The sequence below is a fragment of the Anabrus simplex genome, chromosome 3 (assembly GCF_040414725.1).
Source record: "Anabrus simplex isolate iqAnaSimp1 chromosome 3, ASM4041472v1, whole genome shotgun sequence".
Classification (NCBI taxonomy): domain Eukaryota; kingdom Metazoa; phylum Arthropoda; class Insecta; order Orthoptera; family Tettigoniidae; genus Anabrus; species Anabrus simplex.
Window position 1 is genome coordinate 279,113,113 of NC_090267.1, and position 25,239 is coordinate 279,138,351.

Here is a 25,239-nt window from a genome sequence, read left to right on the forward strand (position 1 = left end):
CAACACCAGAAACAATTCTTACCCCACTGTGCTACAAATTGGAATGTGCATCGGGGGTGAAAGAATCACTTTCCCGCACTAATCGCTCTCATAGCTTGTTACGTCACTGTGAGGACAGTTCAACAGCGTGTTCCAAGCGGTAACATTAGTAAGCAGTCTCTGGTCAGCTGTTTAATTGTTTATTGCGTGTTTATTGCATGAATTAATACAATGTGCGAGTGAAGTTTAGAATGATATACATGTTGATTCCCATAGGCAATATGAAATATATGTTCTGAATGAGTAAATTTATAATACCAATATAAATGGTCCGTTATTGGACATTATAAATTTTCCAGCTAACTCATTCCTGGTTGCCAGCGTTTTGCCCCCGTGTCCTAGGCAGGGCTCATCAGTTGGTACCTAGCACACCTACCAAGACGCTGGCTAGTGCACACCGTGGAGGCCACTGTGTAGGCTAATTGTAGCCACCGGCAGTGCCAATGCACTATGAGAGACTGTCTCGTTACCAAAAATTGATGCCTGCTGGGCCATCAGATGATATAGATGTTGATTCGCATAGGCAATATGAAATATATGTCCCGAATGAGTAAATTTATAATACCAATATAAATGGTCCGTTATTGGACATTATAAATTTTCCAGCTAACTCATTCCTGGTTGCCAGCGTTTCGCCCCCGTGTGCTAGGTTGGGCTCATCAGTTGGTACCTAGCACACCTACCAAGACGCTGGCTAGTGCATACCGTGGAGGCCACTGCGCAGGCTAATTGTAGCCACCGGCAGTGCCAATGCACTATGAGAGACTTTGTCTCGTTACCAAAAATTGATGCCTGCTTGGCCATCAGATGATATAGATGTTGATTCCCATAGGCAATATGAAATATATGTTCCGAATGAGTAACTTTATAATACCAATGTAAATGGTCCGTTATTGGACATTATAAATTTTCCAGCTAACTCATTCCTGGTTGCCAGCGTTTCGCCCCCGTGTGCTAGGCTGGGCTCATCAGTTGGTACCTAGCACACCTACCAAGACGCTAGCTAATGTCCAATAATGGACCATTTATATTGGTATTATAAATTTACTCATTCGGAACATATATTTCATATTGCCTATGGGAATCAACATCTATATCATCTGATGGCCCAGCAGGCATCAATTTTTGGTAACGAGACAAAGTCTCTCATAGTGCATTGGCACTGCCGGTGGCTACAATTAGCCTACGCAGTGGCCTCCACGGTATGCACTAGCCAGCGTCTTGGTAGGTGTGCTAGGTACCAACAGATGAGCCCAGCCTAGCACACGGGGGTGAAACGCTGGCAACCAGGAATGAGTTACTTGGAAAATTTATAATGTCCAATAACGGACCATTTATATTGGTATTATGAAGTTTAGAATACGTGCTGTTATTTAGTGCAAGGAGATAGTAAAATTCGTAAAAGCAGGACTAATTGCATTGTTGCAGAGTGTAAACGTATGCCCTATAGAACTGAGAATTTAATTTGTTGCGGCTTTCCAAAAAAAACAATTATGTAAGTTAAGGGCTAAATTGAGACGTTATTGTGCCAAAGAGGTAATAAAATCAACCCTAACGCAGCTAGAATTTGTTCCGCACATTTACTTCCTCGTAACTACCAACAGGACTCTAAAAAAAAAGATCAGGTGACAACATTTGTGCCATTAGTGATATTAAAATAATTACTATGCTGATATTCTGAATGAATCACACACAGGCGACTGGAGTGGGACATTGATGATGATGATGATGATGATGATGATGATTATGATGATCTGAATGGGAAAATACTGAAATGATCATGAATAAGTTATTCTTGTTACTGTATTTCCTTCTCTCTATTATTTTCTACTTGTTCACAGAAATTATTACATTAGGTTCTACAAAACTTCACCAATCAACGAGTACTGACATGATTCTCAAGGTAGCTAACAATACCAAAGAAGAAATCAATCGGCTGAAAGCAGAATTACAGAGACTGAAGATGGAAAATTTGTCATCAAGGAAATAATTTATGGACCTGAATAAGTCTCAAGTTACAAAATATGCTGTACCTTTTACAAAACGATTTCTGCACAATTCAAAACAAGAAGCATGTAATGAACTGGTCTCAATATTTCTCTCTGGGCCAAATTCGATCCCTTCTGAGCAAAAACAAGAGAGTGAAGTGGGGCCTCCATCCATGTGATATTATTTTGCATGTTTACTGATCCTTCTGATTTCATATTTTGTGTTTGTTTTACTGATCTGTGATTGATCTTTCTTGGTTGGTTTTCTTGAGTTGATATTTTATTTTCAGGGTAGTCCTCAACCTCTTATTTTATGGTACCACTTCCTTTAATCTACAATTAATGTTATATTTTTCCATGTGTGTTTATCCCCTCGACTGGGAACTACAATAAATTTTTACGTTGATTCACCCAAGATAATGTTTTTCTTAAAGACTTAAATTTATGAAATCACCATAATATTCTGAAAACAAATTTTATTCCTGTTAATTTAAATTATACTAAATTATGTTGGTGCACCAATTTTTTATTGTAGTAAATCTTTTCATATAATTTTTAGGTACCAAATCTTAGTTTTGTTGAATACACCTTCTTTAATTTACTGAATTATTACTTATATTCACACAAAGTAAGTATACACATTCCTAAATGAATTACAACTTTAATTTTAAAATGTACATGTGTATCATTCATTAGTTAACTCTGCATTTTCCCGGTGATACAAGAAGCATGTCGATGCTGTGTTGATGGGGTGAAAATTCCTTTTGGGGATCACTGTAAGTACCTAGGTGTTAATATAAGAAAAGACCTTCATTGGGGTAATCACATAAATATGATTGTTAATAAAGGGTACAGATCTCTGCACATGGTTATGAGGGTATTTAGGGGTTGTAGTAAGGATGTAAAGAAGAGGGCATATAAGTCTCTGGTAAGACCCCAACAAGAGTATGGTTCCAGTGTATGGGACCCTCACCAGGATTACTTGATTCAAAAACCGGAAATAATCCAAAGAAAAGCAGCTCGATTTGTTCTGGGTGATTTCCGACAAAAGAGTAGTGTTACAAAAATGTTGCAAAGTTTGGGCTGGGAAGATTTGGGAGAAAGGAGACGAACTGCTCGATTAAATGGTATGTTCCAAGCTGTCAGAGGAGAGATGGTGTGGGAGGACATTAGACGAATAAATTTGAGTGGTGTCTTTAAAAGTAGGAAAGATCACAACATGAAGATAAAGTTGGAATTCAAGAGGACAAATTGGGGGCAAATATTCGTTTATAGGAAGGGGAGTTAGGGATTGGAATAACTTACCGAGGGAAATGTTAAATAATTTTCTAATTTCTTTGCGATCATTTAAGAAAAGGCTAGGAAAACAGCAGATAGGGAATCTGCCACCTGGGCGACTGCCCTAAATGCAGATCAGTAGTGATTGATTGATTGATACCATTCCTTTTTTTTTCTCTTCTTCTTCTTCTTCTTCTTTTCTTTTTTTTATGGGGTGGGTTTTCAGCTCTCTTCCAACGGACTTTTAACTTACTGGGTAAGTTTATTTCTGTGTCTGGTACATGTTCTCATATTTTGTTTGTTTACCCTGTCCATCCTTCCTTCTGGCAATCCCTATGGCATTTGGTGAGTGTTGCACCATGGCTGAAATGTTTGGGGTTACCTTGCAGTATTCCATTCCCTGGGATGATATCCACAACTTCTATTATTCATTTCTTAATGAGGAATAATTTTATGATCCTATTTTCATCAACAAGTGAAGGTAAAACTTGAAAAAAAAATTCACCACAATTACAATGTTACTGTAAGAAGAGGGTTTTTTTTTTTTTGGTAGTATGCATGTTCACGAGTAAAATGTAATTACATGGGATGACCATTAACAAGCTCTATATGTATCCTGATAAACACAGAAAACCAGACCTCCAATTATTTTTGTAATGAGTATAAATTTAAAGAATCTTTCAGGGTTAGCCAGTATACAGTACTATTGTGCACAGCTGGAAGACCCATGCTGCTCTGCAGCATTTGTTACAAGTAGATAACATGTATTGGTATAAAATTGCTCCATGCACTGCCCGGGTACTATTTTGAACGTTTACTTTTATGATTTGAATTACCTGTTAATTATGTGTGAAGTGCTCCATGGCTAATGGTTAGTGTGTTGGCCTTCAGTAACAGGAGTCCCGGGTTCGATTCCCGGCAAGATCGTGAAGTTTAACTATCGTTGGTTAATTTCACTGTTATGGAGATTCAGTGTATGTGTAGTCTTCATCATAATTTCATCCTCATCATGATGCACAGAGCACTAACACCTGGCGAGCCGAATATGTCCTCGGGCACTCCCAGCACTAAAAGCCAGATGATCGTTTCATTTCATTCTTTTGCAGATTTCTTTAGTGATGCTAACTGACAATTTATGATTTTTTTGTTACAATTTGTTTTACGTCATGCTGACACAGATAGGTATTATGGCAACATTGGGATAGGAAAGGGTTAGGAGTGGGAAGGAAGCGACCGTGACATGTACAGATCCAGATCAGATGTAAGGATTTTCAGGCGTTTGCTCTATTAACCAGCGTTTCGTCTTAGGTCTGACACTAGACTCATCAGAGTGGGATGTGTCAGACCCTACCCACTCACAGATCTAGCATTTGCATGGTGTGAACATACGAAACCGTGGAACACCACCTTCAAGGCTGCCGACAGTGGGGTTCGAATCCACTTTCTCCCGAATAATGGATACTGGCCGCACTTAAGTGACTCCAGCTACTGAGCTCGGTATGCACAGTATTTTGCTCCAGATAATAAGTCATGTGTATCAAGTTTGGTTGACCGCTATGGTGGAACGTACACACATACATAATCTCCGTCATTTTGGACATTTTCCTTTTCACCTTCTCACTCCTCATGCGAAGGTGGCCAAACTTGGACATAAATGTATCCAGTGTGTCACTATTCATCCCAGCGAACCCAAAAACTATGTATTCAACACTGGTAGAGGTCGTTTTTATTTTTAGATGTAATTCCTTCCCCACTCCACCCCTAGAGGTACTATGTGTGTCTTTCTCCCACAGTATTTCTCTCCAGATAGTATTAAGTCATACACATACCAAGTTTGGTTGAAATTGCAGGTATGCCTATAGTCACCGCCATTTCTAATTGTTTCGCTTCCCCAATGTCTTTACACAATGATATTCCTCCTTAAATGAGTGCAACATGCTAAGTACAAAATGTATTGCAGGCTAGGATAGGTCTTCACCTGAAACTACTGAAGTGATCTTTTAATGACTTGATTTTAGAATTATTCAAAGTTCCCTGAACTTGGAGACCTATCAATATCTGATGATTCATTGGCAGGTAATGCCAGAGAGAATAAAATAAGCTGATCCAGGAGAATGGACAGACGGACTGGACAAAGCTGCATTTAGTTAACTCTTAACACAATGCGGACCGGTCCCTAGAAAACTCGTGTTTGCCTGGCCGAGTGCTGCGGACCGGTCCAAGTTATCTCATGTTAGCAGAAGACCCAGCAGACTGAAGTTTAGTGCCATCTTTTGAGATATACCAGAACTATTTGGAGGTCACGGGTGATAGAACTCTGTTATGTATGGTTTTACACAATCGATAGTCTCATTTCCTTTTGATTATTCTTCATATCATAGATTTTCTTTGCATTTCCTGACAACATGTTTACAAAGTTCGAAGAGCCATGCAAGATGGCAGTGCCCAGGGATCGCACGTGTTTAGACAAGGATGAAATTATTCGCGAATTATGTGCTGATACAGGCTCCGAATATCCAAGTGATGCTGAATATTTAGAGTTCTATGATGAAATATCTTCTAAAGGAAATGTTTCAAGTGATGATGAGGATATAGCCTTATCTTCAAGTTGTGGAACTCACGTAGCGCAGAACGAGACTGATAATTGTGTTATGGGTGTAAATATCCTAAATACTGTAAACAATGTAGTGTTTTCTGACAACTGGTTTATGGACAATAGTGAACCTAGGCTAAAGGATTTTGAAGGTGTTCCTGGTATAATGAATCTAGAAACATAGTACAAGTAGCAGGACTTGTGTTTGGTAAGGAATATTTTCAGTATGTAGCTGAGCAGACAAACTTATACTATGAGCAGAATACACATTCTCATAACGTATCCCCTAAAATACTTAAGTGGACTAATGTCATTAGCAGGGAAATTAAAAAATATTGTTCTGTGTGTATTGATAGGGCAGGTGAAGAAATCATGTCTGAAAGATTACTGACCAGCCGATCCCCTAATAGAAAACCCCATATTTCCGAAAACTATGAGCCAAAATAGATTTCAACAAATACTTACCTACCTGCTTTTCAACAACTATTCAGGAAGGCCACCAGAAAAAAACACAGTAGTCCTTCAAAAGCTAGTGAAGTTCTGACAGTTTATTTGAATGCATGCACTCCAGCTTGGAGGATGTGGCCGGGAACAGGGCTGTGCATGGGGTGAAGGGCACCCGGTCTACAATGTGTTAATATATAGATTAACTTACAAGATGAATGAAAAGATTGTTGAGGTGACGTGAAATTGTTTGAGAAAACTTCATCTTCCACTTCTCAAAGCGCTTTCTCTGTTCCTGGACAGCAGCAAGTCGTACCAGAGCAGGATGAATCTCAGCATTCATTGCTGCCAGAAGAGCTTTCCCTGCAGCAATGGCATTTTGTAGCCCTTGAGGACTGGTCAGATCAGCATCCACTAGTGCAGTCTGATGCACATGAGGTAGGTCCAACTGAGACTGCAACATAAGTTCATCAGCACTTCACCATGTATTTTCCAGGTAAAAGCTAGCAAAGAGAGAGACAGACAAAGATCACTATTTTCCAGATGATTACTATATTATGTTACTTGTAATGGAAAAGAGACAAGGAACCCATAATAGGATGAACACAATGACAGGTCAGTGTGGGAAGAGGGAGAAATAGAAAAAGGAGACTAAGACAAATATGAAAACACAAAAGGACAAGGCAATCTCCATATCTTTCATACACTGTCTTCAACCAGATTGGCTCTCCCTATCCAAGTTCTCCTACATCCATCTCAGTCCCTGATGAGTTTATTTCTGCTTCCTAGCTTCATCAGGAGGGAGGCCTTCTTGGAAGATCTTCAGTCTTGATGTGGGAAGTGTGGAACAAAAAGAAAGACAAACAGACTCAGGAAAAATGAAACATGAATACAGGTTGTAAAAGACTAGGAACATAGGACAAACTAAAACAGAGAAAAGAATACCAACAGGATAATATAAGTAATGGAAGGGAGCAAACATATGGCAGTACATGAAGAAGTGAAGATTGTTCTCATACTTCGTGTTTTTATGTTTGTCCTGTTCTCTTTTTCTATTTCTCCCACACTGACCTGTGATTGTGTTCATCCTATTACATGTTCCATTTCATCTTTCTACTTGTCTACATAGAACTTAATATTATGTTAGTCAAAATGTCAATTCTACAAAGAAGGTTGACATTTTTAGTCCTTTGTAAAGTTAGAAAATGTGAATTTAGGTGGTCATGAACTTAATACTGCACCATATTAAGTACATATTATGTATGTCTCTATCTAAAGAAAGATTTACGTCAAACATAAAAAAGATGGAGATGCAAATGCAACGTCAGTATGGAGCCATTTTTAGGTCGCTAAAGATAGCAAAACAGCACAGTGTAAATACTGCCCGGCTATATTAAAAACCTTAGGAGGGTCTACCAAAGGACTACACACTCATCTTTCAACCAAACATGGCAAAAAAGTTATTATTGCAAGGCCGTCCTCATCAACTAGCCAAAGTAGCGAAGAACCACCGGCACTGAAGAGAAAATATAGTTCACTTGAGGACTTTCTTGTTAAAACTGTTACTTTAGATATTTTAGCGCGAATGACGGCCTTAGATGGCTTTCCTTTTAGTGTCTTTGTAACCTCAAAAGATTTGTGAGCGTTATTATCAAAAGGATATTCAGATTTACCGAAAGCTGCTTCAACAGTTCGTAACCGTGTTGTCAATTACAGCTACAGAATTAAACGGCATATAAAAGCTGAATTAACTGTTTTAAAAACTGAAGGTCAGCGCTTTAGTTTGAGCTTTGGTGAATGGAGATCGACTTCTAACAAAAGGTACATGATCGTAAATATTCATTCCGAGGAAAAGTTTTGAAGTTTAGGCCTTATTCGTGTTGATGCATCTTTGAAGGCGGAAACGTGTTGATGTTTTAAAAGAGTGCCTTTCTCAACTTGATATTTCACTGGACAGCTAAATCATGGCAATCGTAACCGACGGTTCAAATATCATGCTCAAAGTCAGAAAACTTGTCAATGCAGAGCACCAAGTTTGTTTTCCTTATGGCATTTACTTAGCCGTTTGCAATTTACTTTATAAAGAAAGCATACATACCCTGCACACCGGCTTCACAAAATTAGTCAACTGAGCTCCACGATGTAGACTCAGATGATGATGATGATTATGATGATGATCTTGAATCAGGACCGGGCGAGTTGGCCGTGCGCGTAGAGGCGCGCGGCTGTGAGCTTGCATCCGGGAGATAGTAGGTTCGAATCCCACTATCGGCAGCCCTGAAGATGGTTTTCCGTGGTTTCCCATTTTCACACCAGGCAAATGCTGGGGCTGTACCTTAATTAAGGCCACGGCCGCTTCCTTCCAACTCCTAAGCCTTTCCTATCCCATCGTCGCCATAAGACCTATCTGTGTCGGTGCGACGTAAAGCCCCTAGCAAAAAAAAAAAAAAAACCTTGAATCAGGATTAGACCTTGAAGGAAGAGAAAATTGCCCGGATTCACGAATGACCAGAACATCAAGGATGTAATTTCAAAAGTTTGCGAAGTGGTTCTTATTTTCAAAATGAATGATACCATTCTTCAAAAATATGTGAAGATAAAGCATGGCAGGGAGGTAAGTTTACTGCTTGATTGCAAAACCAGATGGAACAGCATCTACACTATGCTCGAGCGTTTTGCCGTCTTGAAATTTAGCGTCAAAAAGGCACTTATAGATTTGAATAATCCAGTGCAGTTGGAAGAGTCCGATTTCGAGCTCATCGATGAAATCATTAAAGTCTTGGCTCCAGTCAAATTAACTGAAGAAGCACTCTGTCGCACTGATGCGAATTTATGCACAGCTGATGCTGCCCTCAAGTTTCTTTTTAAGCAGTTAAATGACAGTAGCTCCGAGTTTGCTTCTAAATTCAAGATACATTTACAAATGCGCATTAAAGATCACCGAAGAAATGAGGTGAGTGGCGTATCATGCTACCTAAAAAATCCTCATAGTGACAATGTGGCGTTGGCGTTCGATGATAAAATAAAGCATACATTTTCATAATAATAATAATAATGTTATTTGCTTTACGTCCCACTAACTACTTTCACGGTCTTCAGAGACGCTGAGGTGCTAGAATTTAGTGCCGCAGGAGTTCTTTTACGTGCCAGTAAATCTACTGACACGAGGCTGTCATATTTGAGCACCTTGAAATACCACCGGACTGAGCCAGGATCGAACCTGCCAAGTTGGGGTTAGAAGGCCTGCGCCTTAATCGTCTGAGCCACTCAGCCCAGCCGTACATTTTCAAGTCCGAGCAAAGTCCTGATAAAAAACCAGATTGTTTCTTTAATTGAGAGATTAAATGCAAAAGAAATGACAAAGAGTAAGAACAAAATATGCAAGTCGAGCCTACAAACACAGCAAAAAGTGATTTGAGCTCAAAGAAAAGCTTCAGCTGGAAATAGAAAACAGCATGAAAATTATGTCTCCTGAAGCATTCAATGAAAATGAATTTTCCAGAATTGTTAAGAAGGAAATGAACCTATACAAGTCTTCAAATTCTACTCAGAGATATAACCTAGAGAAGGCTTATAAGTATTTACTAACGATTTCTCCAACTTCCTTCGAACCTGAACGTGCTTTCTCAGCAGCTGCATATATGTGCAACAATTTGAGAAGCAGGCTTGGTGATGAGACACTGGATGTATTGTTATTTCTCAGATCATATTTTCGCAGTTCAAATTAGAAAGTTCCTACTAAATTAGTTTTCTTTATATTTACGAGAAATGTGAAATGTGACTGATTAACACATTTGCGGCCGATGATGACACATTTGCGTCACGACTACTTTCACTCAGTGCCGATGACACGTGCGTCACATTCCGCGCCAAATATTAAAGCTCGTATTTCCGTAAATATGTATGTAAACAAACAGACCTCTTATCTGTGCATTGTTAAGGTATTATGATACATATGCACCATCTGGGCATCAGATCAATTGTTAGTTACAATCTCTGTAGCCATTACAAGTCGGCATACATTTCAGCGATGTCAAGAGGGAACAGTGAAGTTTCAGAACCTTCTCACCGGAAGAAACCCTGTCTTAGCGGGATAAACAGACGATTTGCAATTAATGATGATAGTCTGGAAGCTCTCCTGAACGCTACTGACAGTGACAGCATTGATAGTGACGACAGTGATGACAGTGTGAAAAGTGACTGTAGCCACCTGAGTGAGAATTTTAATCACGGATGTGTGTGTCCAGTGTCTACTCCCAATTCTCACATTACAGAAGATGAGAATGACGTAAATAATATCTCGTCTCCAAATCTCCCGCCAAATAACATGGGAAATATTTCAGGAGTCATTTCTTTAAGTTCAGATTTGTCCTCAATGAAACAAACTTTATTGGTCGGCCAGGAACAAAGGTTCCACTGCCAAGTGACGCGAAACCTATTGATTATTTTCGCTTGCTTGCAGATGACAACTTGCTGAGTAACATTGTAACTGAATGTAACGCATTTGCAGAAGAGTTATTTTTGTGAGGAAATGTCACTGAAAAGTAGCACACTGTACTGACTAGTTACATTGTACAGCTTAAGGAGTAATGTATGTATACATTGTTCACACAGCAATAATAAGATTCTACTGCACAGTATTTTTGTGTGCAAGGTTCAAAAACTTATATTTCTGGTGTAAAGAAGTTCTACAATCGAACAAAACATTATTTACCTCGTTCTACTTCAGTACCAGTCATTACGCATATGCTGCATCAAACGGCACGAAAGGCGAAAAGCTCATCGGTAATGCCTTTGACGCAGCGTGTCAGTCATGGCTCGTATGCACATAAATAATACTGAAATAATTAAAATAACAATCTAAAATGCATAAGGACACAGAAGAGAACTCCTTTAAACAAAAAAAAACAAAAAAAAAAAAAGATTACAGTACCACGGTTATGGTCGCCGATATCCGAGCGGCCCCGAACGTGTTAATGTTATTTTTAAATACTTTTTGTTAAGAAACTTTCTACCTACTTATTGTATTGTTACATGAAAGTCGTCTATTTAGTCTATGTTCAGAGAGATGACTTAATTTCCAACATTATTTTTCACAGCTTGCTTTACGTCACACCGACGCAGATAGGTCTTATGGCGACGAAGGGACAGGAAAGGGCTAGGAGTGGGAAGGAAGCAGCCGTGGCCTTAATTAAGGTACAGCCCTAGCATTTGCCTGGCGTGAAAATGGGAAACACGGAATACCATCTTCAGACCTGCCAACAGTGGGGTTCGAACCCACTATCTCCTGAATTTCCAAAGTTTATTTGCATAGTTTCTTACATAAGGGTTTTTTTTTTAATTTATGTAAGTTTTAAGAGATCTCACCGATTGATTCTTGGAAAAGAATAATTTTAATATAGAGACTGAGTGATTTTAAATCTGGTTAGTCTGACTAAGTATGATTAGTTAGAGTGATTAACTAGGTGTATACTGTAACATATGTTGATTTTGTCTAAATTTCGATTTGCTGATTAAACAGCTGATTTCTACAAGATTTCCTTATTTTTATTTGTAACCTTCAATCCCAGGATAATCCCTGGATTGACCAAGTGTAATCCCAAAATCCCAGGATTTAGAAATAAGGGCCGGGATCGAATTCCCTAGTTGTGCTTGACAAAGTAAATTTGTGTTTGGGGCCTTAGAAAATATACTTGTACTGAATTTGGCTACTTTTATTATTGTTTGTGCCTTTGCTGGCAAGACCCAGTGTTTACAGTGCACTATGGCTTCTGGTATGGGCTAGAACAAATTTGTTACATTCATTAATTTTTATATTTATTTATTTATTTATTTATTTATTTATTTATTTATTTGGGAAATCAAAACAGCGAGAAGCCGAATTACAGAGTTCCGCAATGAAAAATATATTTACTATGGAGAAGCATAGTAAAACTAGGTTAAGTTAAGGAGGAATCGATTAAAGGAGCCATATGAAGAAAAGTTCCTGTCAGAAGTTACAGAGTTAAGGAGGGTTGGTATGCAGATAGCAAACAAAAAAAAAATTAGTGGAAAAACAATGAGGAAAAAACATCTACTAATGAAAATAGAGAAAATAATTAAAAACTAACAAAATAACGGTAGAGACACAACAATCAACAACAAAATGTAATGGCAAAAGAAGCAACGAGGAAAATTAAAGATTGAACGTTTAAAAAAAAAAGAGAACTTATAGCTAGGCACAGTAAGATAAACACAGATATAACACATAAGTAATGGTATAGTACAGAAAAAAAAATTACATTATGTACAAAAGAGGGGACATCAGTGAGAAGAGAAAAAAAAAAAGGAATATGAAGAAAATGAACTAGGTTAAGTTAAGGAGGAATCGATTAAAGGAGCCATATGAAGAAAAAACGTCCAAGTTCCTGTCAGAAGTTACAGAGTTAAGGAGGGTTGGTATGCAGATAAGTGAAGTTTCTTGAACGAGAGAGAGGCGGGAATACGGAATATGAAGGGGTGGATTAGTCCTAGTTTTGGGAGTTGGAAATGTAAGGAAAAGAAGGATGCAGGTTCAGGAGAATGAAATAAACCATTAACAGCGTTATACAGGAATCTAAGGTTGGCTACTTTCCTGCGACTAGATAATGAGCGAAGGTTTAACTTATCCAGTATCTGATTACTGCTCAAGTTTCGACAATCAGATACTCTGGCTCTAACAATGGCACAGAAGAATGACTGCACGCGGTCAATGTGATTCAGATTAGTGGGTGAAGAGGTAAACCAAATGGGAGACGCGAATTCAATAATCGGTAGTTTCTGACATCAGAGCTCTTTCCACTCTTAAGAACCAGGGTGATGTCAGTGATTTTCCAGCCATCAGGAAAGTAGCCGGCAAAGAAGCAACGAAAGTTGGAAACTTCATTTTGTTCCGTATTGAACTGGGATTACAGTAAAATGAAAATGTCAAAGGTCCACCTTTTCAATACCATGAATGTTTATTGATGTGAATATATATCACATAACGTTTAGAGAAGGTTGGTACTAGTTTTGACGCTCATTGCGCGTCATCATCAGCCAACAAATCAATTGGGTAAAATGCAACTTATCGAATAGCAATATATAACACATGATAGCACCTACAAGACAAATGTTAAACTATGACTAGTTGAAATATAAAACACATGACAGCAAATACAAGGATTAATGTTGAAAGCTAAATTGTCAAAAGTTAAAACAATGAAAGCAAAACAGAGAAGGTAACATTAGTTAGGGTATGTATACGAGAAAGTAGTCCAGCTTGAGGTTTGTAGAACATAAGGCGTATCTATATACAACATTTAAATGCACCAACTAAGGCAAATTTTAAATGTAACATTAAAATGATGAGTGTATGGCGCGTATAACCATCTAAAACATATGACAGCACCTATAAAGTCACTGTTAGATCATAACCAGTTGAAATGATGTGGTGTGTCTGACTGTAAAACATAACATTTTTGAGAAGGTATCCCAGTAGTTAAGTCTTGATAAACAAGAGAACAGTCCAGCTTGAAGAGCATAAATCATAAGGCAACATATGTTATCAGTGGGAAGAATAATCTTGTTCTCGTAAGTTGCGGTAATTAACAGGCTTAATTCAGGCGGTTTCGAAGCCAACAATGTGGTCTTGTGAAGATCATAATTTGAATTAACGTCACGTTTCCATACTGAACTGGGAATCGTGCTATCATGTGTTATATATTACTATTCGATAAGTTGCATTTTGCCCAATTGATTTGTTGGCTGATGATGACGTGCAATGAGCGTCGAAACTAGTACCAACCTTCTCTAAACGTTATGTGATATATATTCACATCAATAAACATTCATGGTATTGAAAAGGCGGACCTTTGACATTTTCATTTTACTGTAAAGAAGCAACGGTTAAATATAACAGCAATAGGATGGGCAAGAGTCGTAGCGGTATTCTTAAGGAAGACAGGACTGAGCCCATCCGGACCAGTAGGTTTATTTTCTGGCAGGAAGGAAAGTAAAGAACAGACTTCTGACTCAGGAGTGGAAAGATTACTGCGATTACGAGAAGGAACAGAATCAATACATGGAGAATCTGGGAACTGAACAGGTGCAACAAAATTAGATGCAAAGTAATCGTTGAAAATTTCCGGTCTGTTACTACCACTGGCTAAATTATCACCCCCAAGTCACTGTGTCTGGCACACGCTTTGTATTTTTCCTGCTGTTTATTAGAGACCAGAATCTTTTGCTATTATTTCTCACTTCTCAGTAGGCAGAGTTTATGTAGTCCTGGTAATCTTGTTTTAGAAGCTGTATATGGTGTTTGCGAAGGTCAGAAAAAATTTTATAGCTGTCTTCAGAAGGTGGCTATTCCAGTCTTTTGTTTTATTAATTTTTGCAACTTTGTTGTCACTTTTATTCCAAGCTGGGCATCTGGCAGATGTTTTACGAGTGGGAATAAGGTCACAAATCACAGCACAAGTCCAGTCACAGAACAGGTCCACTGCTTCTTGGATTTAATCCACTTGCAGCAAGTGCCAGGGTAGAAGAGAGAGGGTGTGATTGACAGCCTGCCAATCAACCTTTCGCCACATGGCTACACAGTTCCTGGTTGCCTCTACAGACTTGAGGTTCGATTTTAAAATATTTCGTCCCACAGAAATAACTGAAGGCTCAATGGAGCAGAGCAGGTAGTCAAGAAGACTATCCCCACAGGTGTTCTCAAGGACGTATTGTTGGAGGCCTAGGCCCGTAATATAATGGTTGAGATATCACTTGTCGAGGCTATTAGAAGGGACACCTTGCGCAGGGGAATTCCAAGATATAGAGAGCTTAAAGTCACCCAGTATAATTACATTAGGATTCAGATTAATGGCTTTCATTACAGAAGAGAAAAAATTTTCAGAATAACTGAGGGCTGATCAAGGTGGTCTGTAAAAATAAGCAAATAGATATTTGGAATGCTGAAATTTCACTTCTACCCAAACGGCCTCACAGTCACTACTTAAATCAGTACGAAGGTTAGCGTGCCACTTGGATTTAACGGCCTGGAAAACGCCTGTCCCGAGATCCACGGTCCGTTCTGAAAATTGAAAACTCTTTGGAAAGAGGGATTTCCATCTCTGAAACACAGTCTGTTAACCAACTTTCAGAGAAGGCGACAATATCGAAAGAAGACAGTTCTTGTAGGTAGAGCTCACAGTCAGTAATTTTGTTTTTAAGAGAGCAGATATTCTGATGTGGGTCGCGGGTTTATCTCCACATCACCTGTCTCAGTCTCATCCTTGGCTTTGACAACATGAAATTGAGGGAGGTATGAGCGATACTAGTAATGCCATTCCTTATGCAGCCAATCCCTGTTACAAATGGTGTGAAAATGTTATTTATAGGATCAGTTGGTGCAGGCATTTCAGTGGGCTTCGCAGGAAGATGTAATAGCAACTTCTGGCTCAGTGAGGAAAGCAACAGAAAACTACCACACTCATTTCCGTAATACAAATCTTTAGTGATGCCTGAGCCATCTAATGGCTGATGGCAGAGCTGTTGAGGTCCAAAGAAGCCTCTGAGCTGAGCACTCTATACACATTTATTTATTTATATTATTATTATTATTATTATTATTATTATTATTATTATTATTATTATTATTATTATTATTATTATTATTTGTAGTATTACTGTAACTGTGATGTAAGTGTTATGTAAAAGACTGTACAGTTAGCAAGCAAGTATTTTGTATGTAGTGAAATATAAACCAAACAAATATAATTAGACTTGTATGTTTGGGCCATTTTGGTATGTAAATTAATTTTTACTACAGATTTATCAATGAAATAAATGAAATTTTCAATATAGCTTCATAATTTGTACTATTCAATAAATATGTTCGCAATATATAATTTTAAAAATTGTTCTACTATATTTTATTGCTAATGTTTTGTTTAGTTTTATGTAATATTTTTGGGTTCTGGCTGCCAAAGGTTTACTAATACCAATAGTCATAAATGAACTAAGTAAGGCTTTATACGTATAGGTAATCATATTTGTAAATAATTTTTAAAAAAACCAAGTTTCTACCTACAATAACAGCAGAACTGTGAATGGTTAAAAAACTCGCAAAAAACGAAAACTAGCCTTGGCACTCAGTAGTAAGAAAACCATAATAGCACACGGTGCTCAAAGGGTTAATGTTTACAGTAAGTCTTTAATTTAACTCAAATTATCTTTCTTAATATTAATTTAGTTTGTTATTTATTAAAATTCACTTTTTTAATTCTATTCATTTATTTTAACCAGTGTTTTACTTTAGATTGGAAACAGAATGTGGTTAAGTGTAAGACAGAGCATACATACATACATACATACATACATACATACATACATACATACAGCCGGGTTGAGTGGTTCGAACGGTTAAGGTGCAGGCCTTCTGACCCCAACTTGGCAGGTTCGATCCTGGCTCAGTGCGTTGGTATTTGAAGGTATTCAAGTACGTCATTATTATTATTATTATTATTATTATTATTATTATTATTATTATTATTATTATTATTATTATTATTATTAAATACATAGTAAATTAAAATATAAGGAAATAGCAAGGACTGTCTAAGTCACGTAACGAAAATAACAAAAGGAGTCTAACAAGAGGTGATACGGAAAATATTTCCTTTCTAAATTAGAATCAAAAGGTTAACAATGCCCTCCTCCCAAATATTATCAAAAATCATAAAACAATTAAAAACGGTGAGATTTTATAGCTAATAAATGTTTAGCCAAGTGAATAGATTTTATGTCACCCTAAAATTCTCACAGCATCTCATGCTGTACAATAATCAGAATAATTACTCACAATAACTTGTCCCAGCTCAGCCAAAAGTTTCTGATTGTTCCTATTGGCAACCTCTATCAATAGGTTTTTCTCTTCCATCTTCTCCATAGTATCACGTATATGGCAAAGAACTTCATCATATGCATCTAGACGAGCTTCCACTCGTTCTGCCTCTCCGATAGCTGCTTCGATGAGAATCATCAACTGTTCGACTTGTTGCTCAGATGCTAGTACACTGTGAACATTCTCCTGGAAAAATTAAAATCAGAGCAATTAAACCTATGAGTAACAAGATAATTAAAATACCAACAACAACAACCACCACCACCACCACCATCTTTTCAACTGAATATTTAAACTTCTTGCCAGCCGGTTTTAATTAAAACTAAAACACATCACTCGCCGATACCAAGTACTGGAAAACTTATGCTTTAATATAATAAACAACTTCTGCACCCAGCCACTGAAACATTTTATGTATCAGCTTGGCATAATGTTAACAATGCTAGGAAAGTAAGAGCTGTGATGTTGCACATACTTGTAACCAACCAGCCCAAGCACACTTTGCTATTCAGCTTTATAGATTTAAATAGCTTTCATATACTGAATTATTACTAATATTAATTCTTCCTTAAATTATTGCTTATAGAGAGATAGGAATATGAAAATGAACACACAACAGGATGCAAACAATGACATGTTAGGGAGGGAGGGAGGAACAGAGAGCCCAAAAGGCTAGTTGAATCCTCAACAGTTTCACCATTAGCTGTCAAGTGGATTTGAACATGAAAATTAACACATTGTAAGATGAACACAATGACAGATGAGTGTGGAAAGGTGAACAATAAAAAGGAAACAAGGATAAACATGTAAACTCACAATGACGAGAACAATCTCTGCATCTTCATTCACTGCTGTCTTCTAATAGAAGGATGAATATAGATCCCATGAACTTGTCCACCAGTGTTTTCATGTTCGTCATGATCTCTTCTTTCAATTGCTCACTTTTCCCACATTGATCTGTCATCATATGTTTTCTCCTAGCATACTGTCTGATGCAGGCTATATTATTATGGTATCTATCTGTTAATGCTATACACTGATGATAACTATTTCATCAGGGAATTTGGTGAACTAGTACATGTAACTTAAAAGCTTTTCAGTCTGTCAAACATAAAAGTTCAATATATATATAATATTATAACATACCTGTAAAAACTACACAATATTAAACAAAGAATGACACGTTTTGTTCTACAAGAACATCATCAGATTATGACAAATCACTTTAATCATGCATATATATGTACAATACTGTCCATGTTGCATAAACTTGACAATGTTTGAGAGTTTGGTAATACGAGGGCTGATCAACAAAGACAGACTGATTATTTTTTCACAGATGTTTATGACTCCATTTCAATGTTTACATAATCTTTTTCAAAGTAGTCCCTCCTACTTTAATGCACTTTTTATAGAGTCTCTGCCAGTCCTTGAACACATGCTGCAGACCATTCTTTGTCAGAGCCTTGAGAATCGCCTCACTTTTCTTGAGCACTGCTTTAGAGTCCTCAAATTGAATGCCCCTAAGCCTTGCCTTTAGTGATGGGAATTTAAAAAATCACAGGGTGCAAGATCAGGTCTATAAGGTGGATGCGGTACAGAGGTAATGTTGAATCGAGCCAGAAACTGCATGACTTGATCTGCGACTTGAGACCGTGCATTGTCATGATGAAGTCGCCACTCAGTCCGAGAAAGCTCTGGTCGTTTCTTTGCAATGTGCTTCCTCAGTGTAGCCAATACTGAGGTGTTGTATGCTGCTGTAACAGCAGTGTACTGCTCCTCTCGCACCACTTCCATTGTCTGGTATGCGAAATGCATGTAGCGCCTGCACAATAGAGCATTACTACCAACCTACCGATACGAGAGTGCTGCCGCCTATGGACATTATACATAAAAAACCGCTTTTTTCAAATATTTATGTTTAGGAAACTATCATGGAAGCTACAGGAAAAAATCAGCCTGTCTTTGTTGATCAGCCTACATAATATGAAGAAGTACTATATTAATAAATAATGATTGTATTAGTATTCAACTGTTACTGAACTAACTTATTGAAATGTCTTTGTACTTATCTAAGCTGCTAAAGTGTAGTCCATTGCCTTCAGCCACTGTTTCCAGACTGTGGTCATGGAGAGGCTGAGTGGAAAGTTTTTGTAGGTGTTGCACTCTGTTCCATGGAGAGGTTAGGGGAAGAAAGGGAGTGAGAAGAGGGTTCGGGATCCTGACTTCTGTCCATTGGAGAGGTAAAAGAGGTGCTTCCTGTTATGTTTTTTTTTTCTATTTGTTTTACATCGCACCAACACAGATATGTCATGACGACGATGGGACAGGAAAGGCCTAGGAATGGGAAGGAAGCATCCGTGGCCTTAGTTAAGGTACGGCCCCAGCATTTGCCTGGTGTAAAATAATGTACTGTACCAGGAAGGCATAGGCCCTCGCACATCACATTATAAAATCTTTAATTATGAAAGAATAGCTGAGTTGTGACATAAGAACAACTGTCCGAGGGAATGTTCTCGTCTCTACTGCTCTGTGTAAGTATGAGGGAGAAAGCAAGAGAGGGGAGCAAGGTCAAGTGACGTCACCATCACATGTATCTCACCTCCCCTTGGAAACATCTAGAAATGATTTTTATAACTTCTAAACGACTTGACAGATAAAAATGAGACAAACACCAACATGTAGCCCATATTTCAAATGTACAATGTTGAAAATTTGAAATCAATCCACCTAGTAGTTTAGAAGATATGACGAGTTGAAGTTTGGAATGCATAACCACCCCTCTGTCGCCTGACCCAGTGAGCTCCCTCCCAGCAGAATATAAATAGGTCAACGACTCAAGGGTATGGTCAGTTGAAATCTACAACTCAATCACGGCTAGAAGTTATACTGTTCCGTCGCGCTTCGCGAGAGATATGTAAGTCATATTCTGACACTTTGAATTTGTGCGAAATCATAGTAAGTGAAATTTCAACCGCGTCACGGATGTGCGAGATGTTATAAAGTTCTATCAAACCGAGTTTCATTGTATAAGAGTTATGAATTTCTTGAACAAGTGATCTTGCGATATAGACTGTGCATCTAGGTAGAACTGAGAATACCAGTGTTCAATTTACCATTCGAAAGTATTATGGACTTTGTAAATTCCTCACATATTTGAACTCTGTCGTGATCATTTACAGTGACGAGCATATTATGAAATTATGCGTGATAAATCAAACCTTCAATTAATGATAATTTCATTAGTCTTGAGGCGCATTTCTCGTATACAATTACAATTGTGAACTATTTGAAATAATATTCCACTCAAATATTCAGTAATTAATATGACTGAATGTGGCTAATTTCACGTTTTCCTTGAATATTCGATTAGTGTCATAAGAAAAGAACTGAATATTACGAACATTTTGTGGTGATATTAGGTCATATGAACTCTTATTATGAGAACTCATTCATAAAAACCACTTAAGCAGTGAACATTAGGATTCAAGAGACTGTTCTAGAAGTGACATTAATTGCATTTATTCAAGTATTTAACGGACTGTGATAGTTATTGTTATACTGAATTTCAACATAGTCAGTGATTATTATGAACTGTGTTAGCGTCTCATTTCATGTCTTATAAACTGTGTAGTGAAAGACTGTGCTTTTGACAGCAAAAGCGATATAATTTTATTTCTATGGTAACTTGACTTATAGCTTGAACTGTGACAGACTGTGCTATTCCAAGTCACCTATTTAATGCCATAGTACAAAAATGCGAGCACGAACTGTGCATTCAGACTTATTTCAGTGTGAAATACAACTCATTAATGATAATTAATAGTCCTACAACTCGCTGTATAGTGCTAACTGAACTTTCCCGTGTTTCAACATTTCTTTTTAAGACACCGAAAATCTTGGCGAAGTGTTGTAATATCACACTACGTAGAACGTCATATCCAGCATGGGATTATACGTGGTGTCTTCCGAGGGACATTCTTGGTATTAATCGTGGTATCTACGAGGGATTAAACGTGGTGTCATCGTGGGATGGAACGTGGTACGCTGCCGGTGCTGAGTTCGAGTTCAGGCTGTTCGCTGCAGAAGCTCCAGCCATCAAGCTGCATAGCTGTACTTCATCCATTCTTATGAGCAGAACACAGGTGATATAAGTGTATTTTACCTTTTCTTAAGTGAGTAATTACACTTAGACAATAACTGAGCTTTTAATAATGCACTCAATCATTCAACAGTGCTACGTTGATCAAATGAAAATTGCTTCATAACTTTTAATCGTGTGAATTCTGCTTGTAGAAATTGTAGGAGACTTCAAGTCATATTTCAATGAACTTTAGGTTTCTCTTCGAAGTTGCGTAAACTGAAATCATTTCACAATAACTAGATGAACTGTTGGGCTTGTCATATAACAAGTGCACTATTTAACAATCTTGTATAATATGCTTAGATGAACTGTAGGATTTATTCAGCAAGTGATTAAAAATATTTAATTTGAACTATAGGATTGCTAAATCAAGTGTAAGATAATATTATGTTTAATAATTTTAGAAAAGACTTTAGGTTTTCACCACGAGTGATGGACTTAATTTGCAATTTAAAAATCTTGGTAAATCAACAAGTGATTGAATGAAGTTCTATGATCAGAGTGTTATTTTGAATTTGAGTTTATATGAGAGATCCTAGATGAACTTTAGGGTGTATTGAGATCTTAGAAAACTGGTATTTATTCTGAACATTAGCAACATCAAGTGGATGTATCTGATAATAACAGCACATATATTTCATTTACCTAATTGCATTCTGAAGAGATCAATTGAAAATTTAATTTTGATAAATGAGAGGCAGGGTGATTTGCTTGAGATTATCAATAAATATTGTCAAAAGTTTTAATTACCATCTATTATTCGCCCTGCGAAATCATCCTTCTCTGTACCTGCTCCAATTGCAACCACACACTACCTGAGATCCTTCCAGTGCTCTGGCCTCAGAACTATTTCCCGGTACAGTAGCTTTATGTATTATGCAGTAAATGTAAGTTAATGATTTTGGTTAGATAAGTTATGGAACTGAATTAGAGAGCATCTTGCAAGATGTTATTTTAGTGATAAATAGTTATTTAGTCTTCTTCTACCCTGCAGTGTCGAGGTTTTCCAGCAAGTTGTGTCTAGGGCCAGCTCCTTTACTCTCCTTCACTCTCCACCCCTGGCTTCAAACAGCTGACTTCATGTCTTGTTCCCATTTTCTTCTGGGTTTCCCGTGCGGTCTTGGTCCTTGCATTCTGGCATCCAAAGCTTGTTTAGCCGTTCTGCTGTCATCCATTCTTTGGACATGTCCAAACCATCATATCATGCTCTGTTCAATTTTCTCGAGCACAGGTGAGACGTCAAGACTAGTTCTGATGTTCTGGCTCCTGATTCTATCCCTTCTTGTTTTTCCCTCTATTTCGCAGAGAAATTGCATTCCTGATGCCTGAATTCTACTCCGGTGTTTGCTGGACAATGTCCAAGTTTCACAGCCATACAGCAAGGTAGGGAGATGTATCACTTTGTATACGCAAAGTTTTGTGGGTTTAGTCACAGATGGGTGTTAAAGAAATTTATCTTCAGTCCACTGAAGAACCGCCCTGAGGCTTGCGATTGAGCTGCGATTTCACCATTTCTACATCTTGCAGATATTTAAAATCTGTTGTCTACTCCAATACGGTACCGTCGTTCAGTGCAGTCTGGTGTGGGTTAGGTTGTTGTGATATCATCATGGTCTGAGTCTTTCTAGCATTGATTTTCATGCCTCTCTTTTCCAGCTCTCCTTCCCAGATTAACAGGTTATTTTGCAGGTTTCTTTCAGAGTCTCCCAGTAGTAAGATGTCATCAGCAAAGGCACAATGGATGACAAACAGTGGCCTCAGAAACTTACAGCCAAGCATGAATTTCTGCACCTGCTCATTACATGATTTGATAACATCATCCATTAGGATAATGAAGAGAAGTGGGCTGAGGATGCACCCTTGTTTAAGCCCCACTGAAGTCTCAAACTCCAAAGATTCTACATTGCAAGTGCAGACATAATTCAGACATTTCCTGTACAGGCTTTAAACTGCCGTAATTAGTTGTTCATCAACACTTCTTTGTTTTCGTGCGGTCCAAATTTTATCCCTCAGAATGGTGTCAAAGGCCTTCTCTAGGTCGATGAAGGCTAGGTGTGCCTCTTTTCCATACCTCATCAGTTTTTCACAGATCTGCCTGATGGTAAATATGAAGTCTTGGATGCTTCTTACTGGTCGGAACCCACACTGCATCTCATCCAATAGTGGTTCTATAACTTGCCTTAGCTTGTCTTCCAAAATCTTTGCATATATTTTCCCCGGCACACTCAGGAGCGATTTACCTCGATGGTTTGTGCAATATCTGTTATCACCCTTCTTGAATATTGGCACGATGACACTGTACTCCCAGTCAGTTGGTATCTTCTTTGTTTTCCAGGCAAGTTTGATAATCCGGTGGAACAAGTCTTTGCCACTTTTGCCTATAAACTTGAGCATCTCAGGTGCTATCTGATCATGTCTTGCAGCTTTGCCTAGTTTAATTTTCACCAATGCAGGCTAAAGTTCCTCAATAGGTAATTCTTCACATGTCCAACCTTCCTCTTGGTGCAGCTGTTCTTCTCCAACCTAATCCATTATCCCTTGTTTCCATATTCCCTCCTAGCAGTTCTTGAAAGTATTCTTTCCACCGTTCCATGTCATTTTCACTTCGGAGGAGGTTACTGCTTTTGTCCTTTATGAACTTAAGGGGACACTGCTTCTCTGTTCGCAAAAATTTCAGCACCCTATAAAACAGCCTTTGGTTGTTTTCGAGGTTTCATTCTATTGTTTCTCCAAACTTTTCCAAGAACTGCTGTTTTCCATCTTTCACTGTGTTCTTCACTATAAGACTTTGGTTTTTGTAGGTCTCATATCACTTGGGTGTTTTGTGAGTATTTCTTCCACAGTTCCTACTTTCTAACCAGCTCCTTTACCTCTTCCATCCACCATGGTGTCTTCTGTTGTTGCCTTCCGCTGGACTTACCACAGACTTCGGCTGCAGTTTCGAGGATTACCTCCTTGAAGAGGCCCTTGGTATCCCGTAGGTGGCAGTTCCAGTAGGTCAGTCTTTTGTTTCACTGCCTTTTGATAGACTTGTTGGATGACCTCTTCCAATTTATGGATCCTTATTCTTTCTTCAGGTTTCCTCCTGCTAACAGGGTCTTTGGTCTTAATTTTAGCATGCAGTCACATAACTACTAGATAGTAGTCACTTCCAATCTCATAACCTCAATACACTCTTGCATCCAAGATACATCTCCACTGACTCCTCTGTGCTAGGATGTAGTCTATGATAGATTTCTCTTTGCAGCTGGGGACTTCTCTTGTATATTGGTGCGCTTCTTTGTGTGGGAACATACAGTAGTATTTGTGATTACAAAATAGTTTCCTACATACATATCCAGGAGTCTTCTCCCATTATCATTCTGGTGCGTCTCTCCATATTTCCCCAGCAGGCCCTCCATTCCCTCCGTGTTGTTTCAAACCTTGCCACTGAAGTCATCAAGGATGAAGACAGTTCGCATTGTACCGTCCAATGTCTGCTACAATTTGTTGTAGAACCTGCCTTTCTCTTCTGAAATACCATCTTCATTAGGTACATATATAGCAATGAAAGAGGTGTCTTCATTGGTGCTGCTGTTGAAGGTTGAAGTCACCAAGAACATACTTCTGTTGATGAATTTCAAGCTCTTGACATAATGTCTGTAGCCTTCGGGAATAACTATGGCAACTCCTCCATTTGCTCTCTATTCCTTGCCCACGCTCGAGTGGAACATTAAAAACCTTTCACCACTGCTTGGTTCCATTAGCTGTTCATGTCCACTGTCTTTTTTCTTGGTCTCTATCACTGCCAGAATATTCAGCCTCGCTCTTAGCATTTCCGACATCAGTTCGAACTCTTTACCTGCAAGTCCTCGTACATTCC

At 38.2% G+C, this 25,239-nt stretch overlaps 1 protein-coding gene across 2 annotated transcripts in view; it reads right to left on the reverse strand.

The window, feature by feature from the left end:
- Sec3 (exocyst complex component Sec3) overlaps positions 1–25,239 on the reverse strand; it is a 193,638-nt gene that overhangs the window by 93,809 nt on the left and 74,590 nt on the right. For both annotated transcript variants that reach the window (XM_067144363.2, XM_067144364.2), the window contains 2 exons: positions 17,192–17,419; positions 6,554–6,796 (listed from right to left, as the gene is read on the reverse strand). In XM_067144363.2, coding sequence (XP_067000464.2) covers positions 6,554–6,796; positions 17,192–17,419 — 471 coding nt within the window. The remainder of the gene's footprint in view (positions 1–6,553; positions 6,797–17,191; positions 17,420–25,239) is intronic.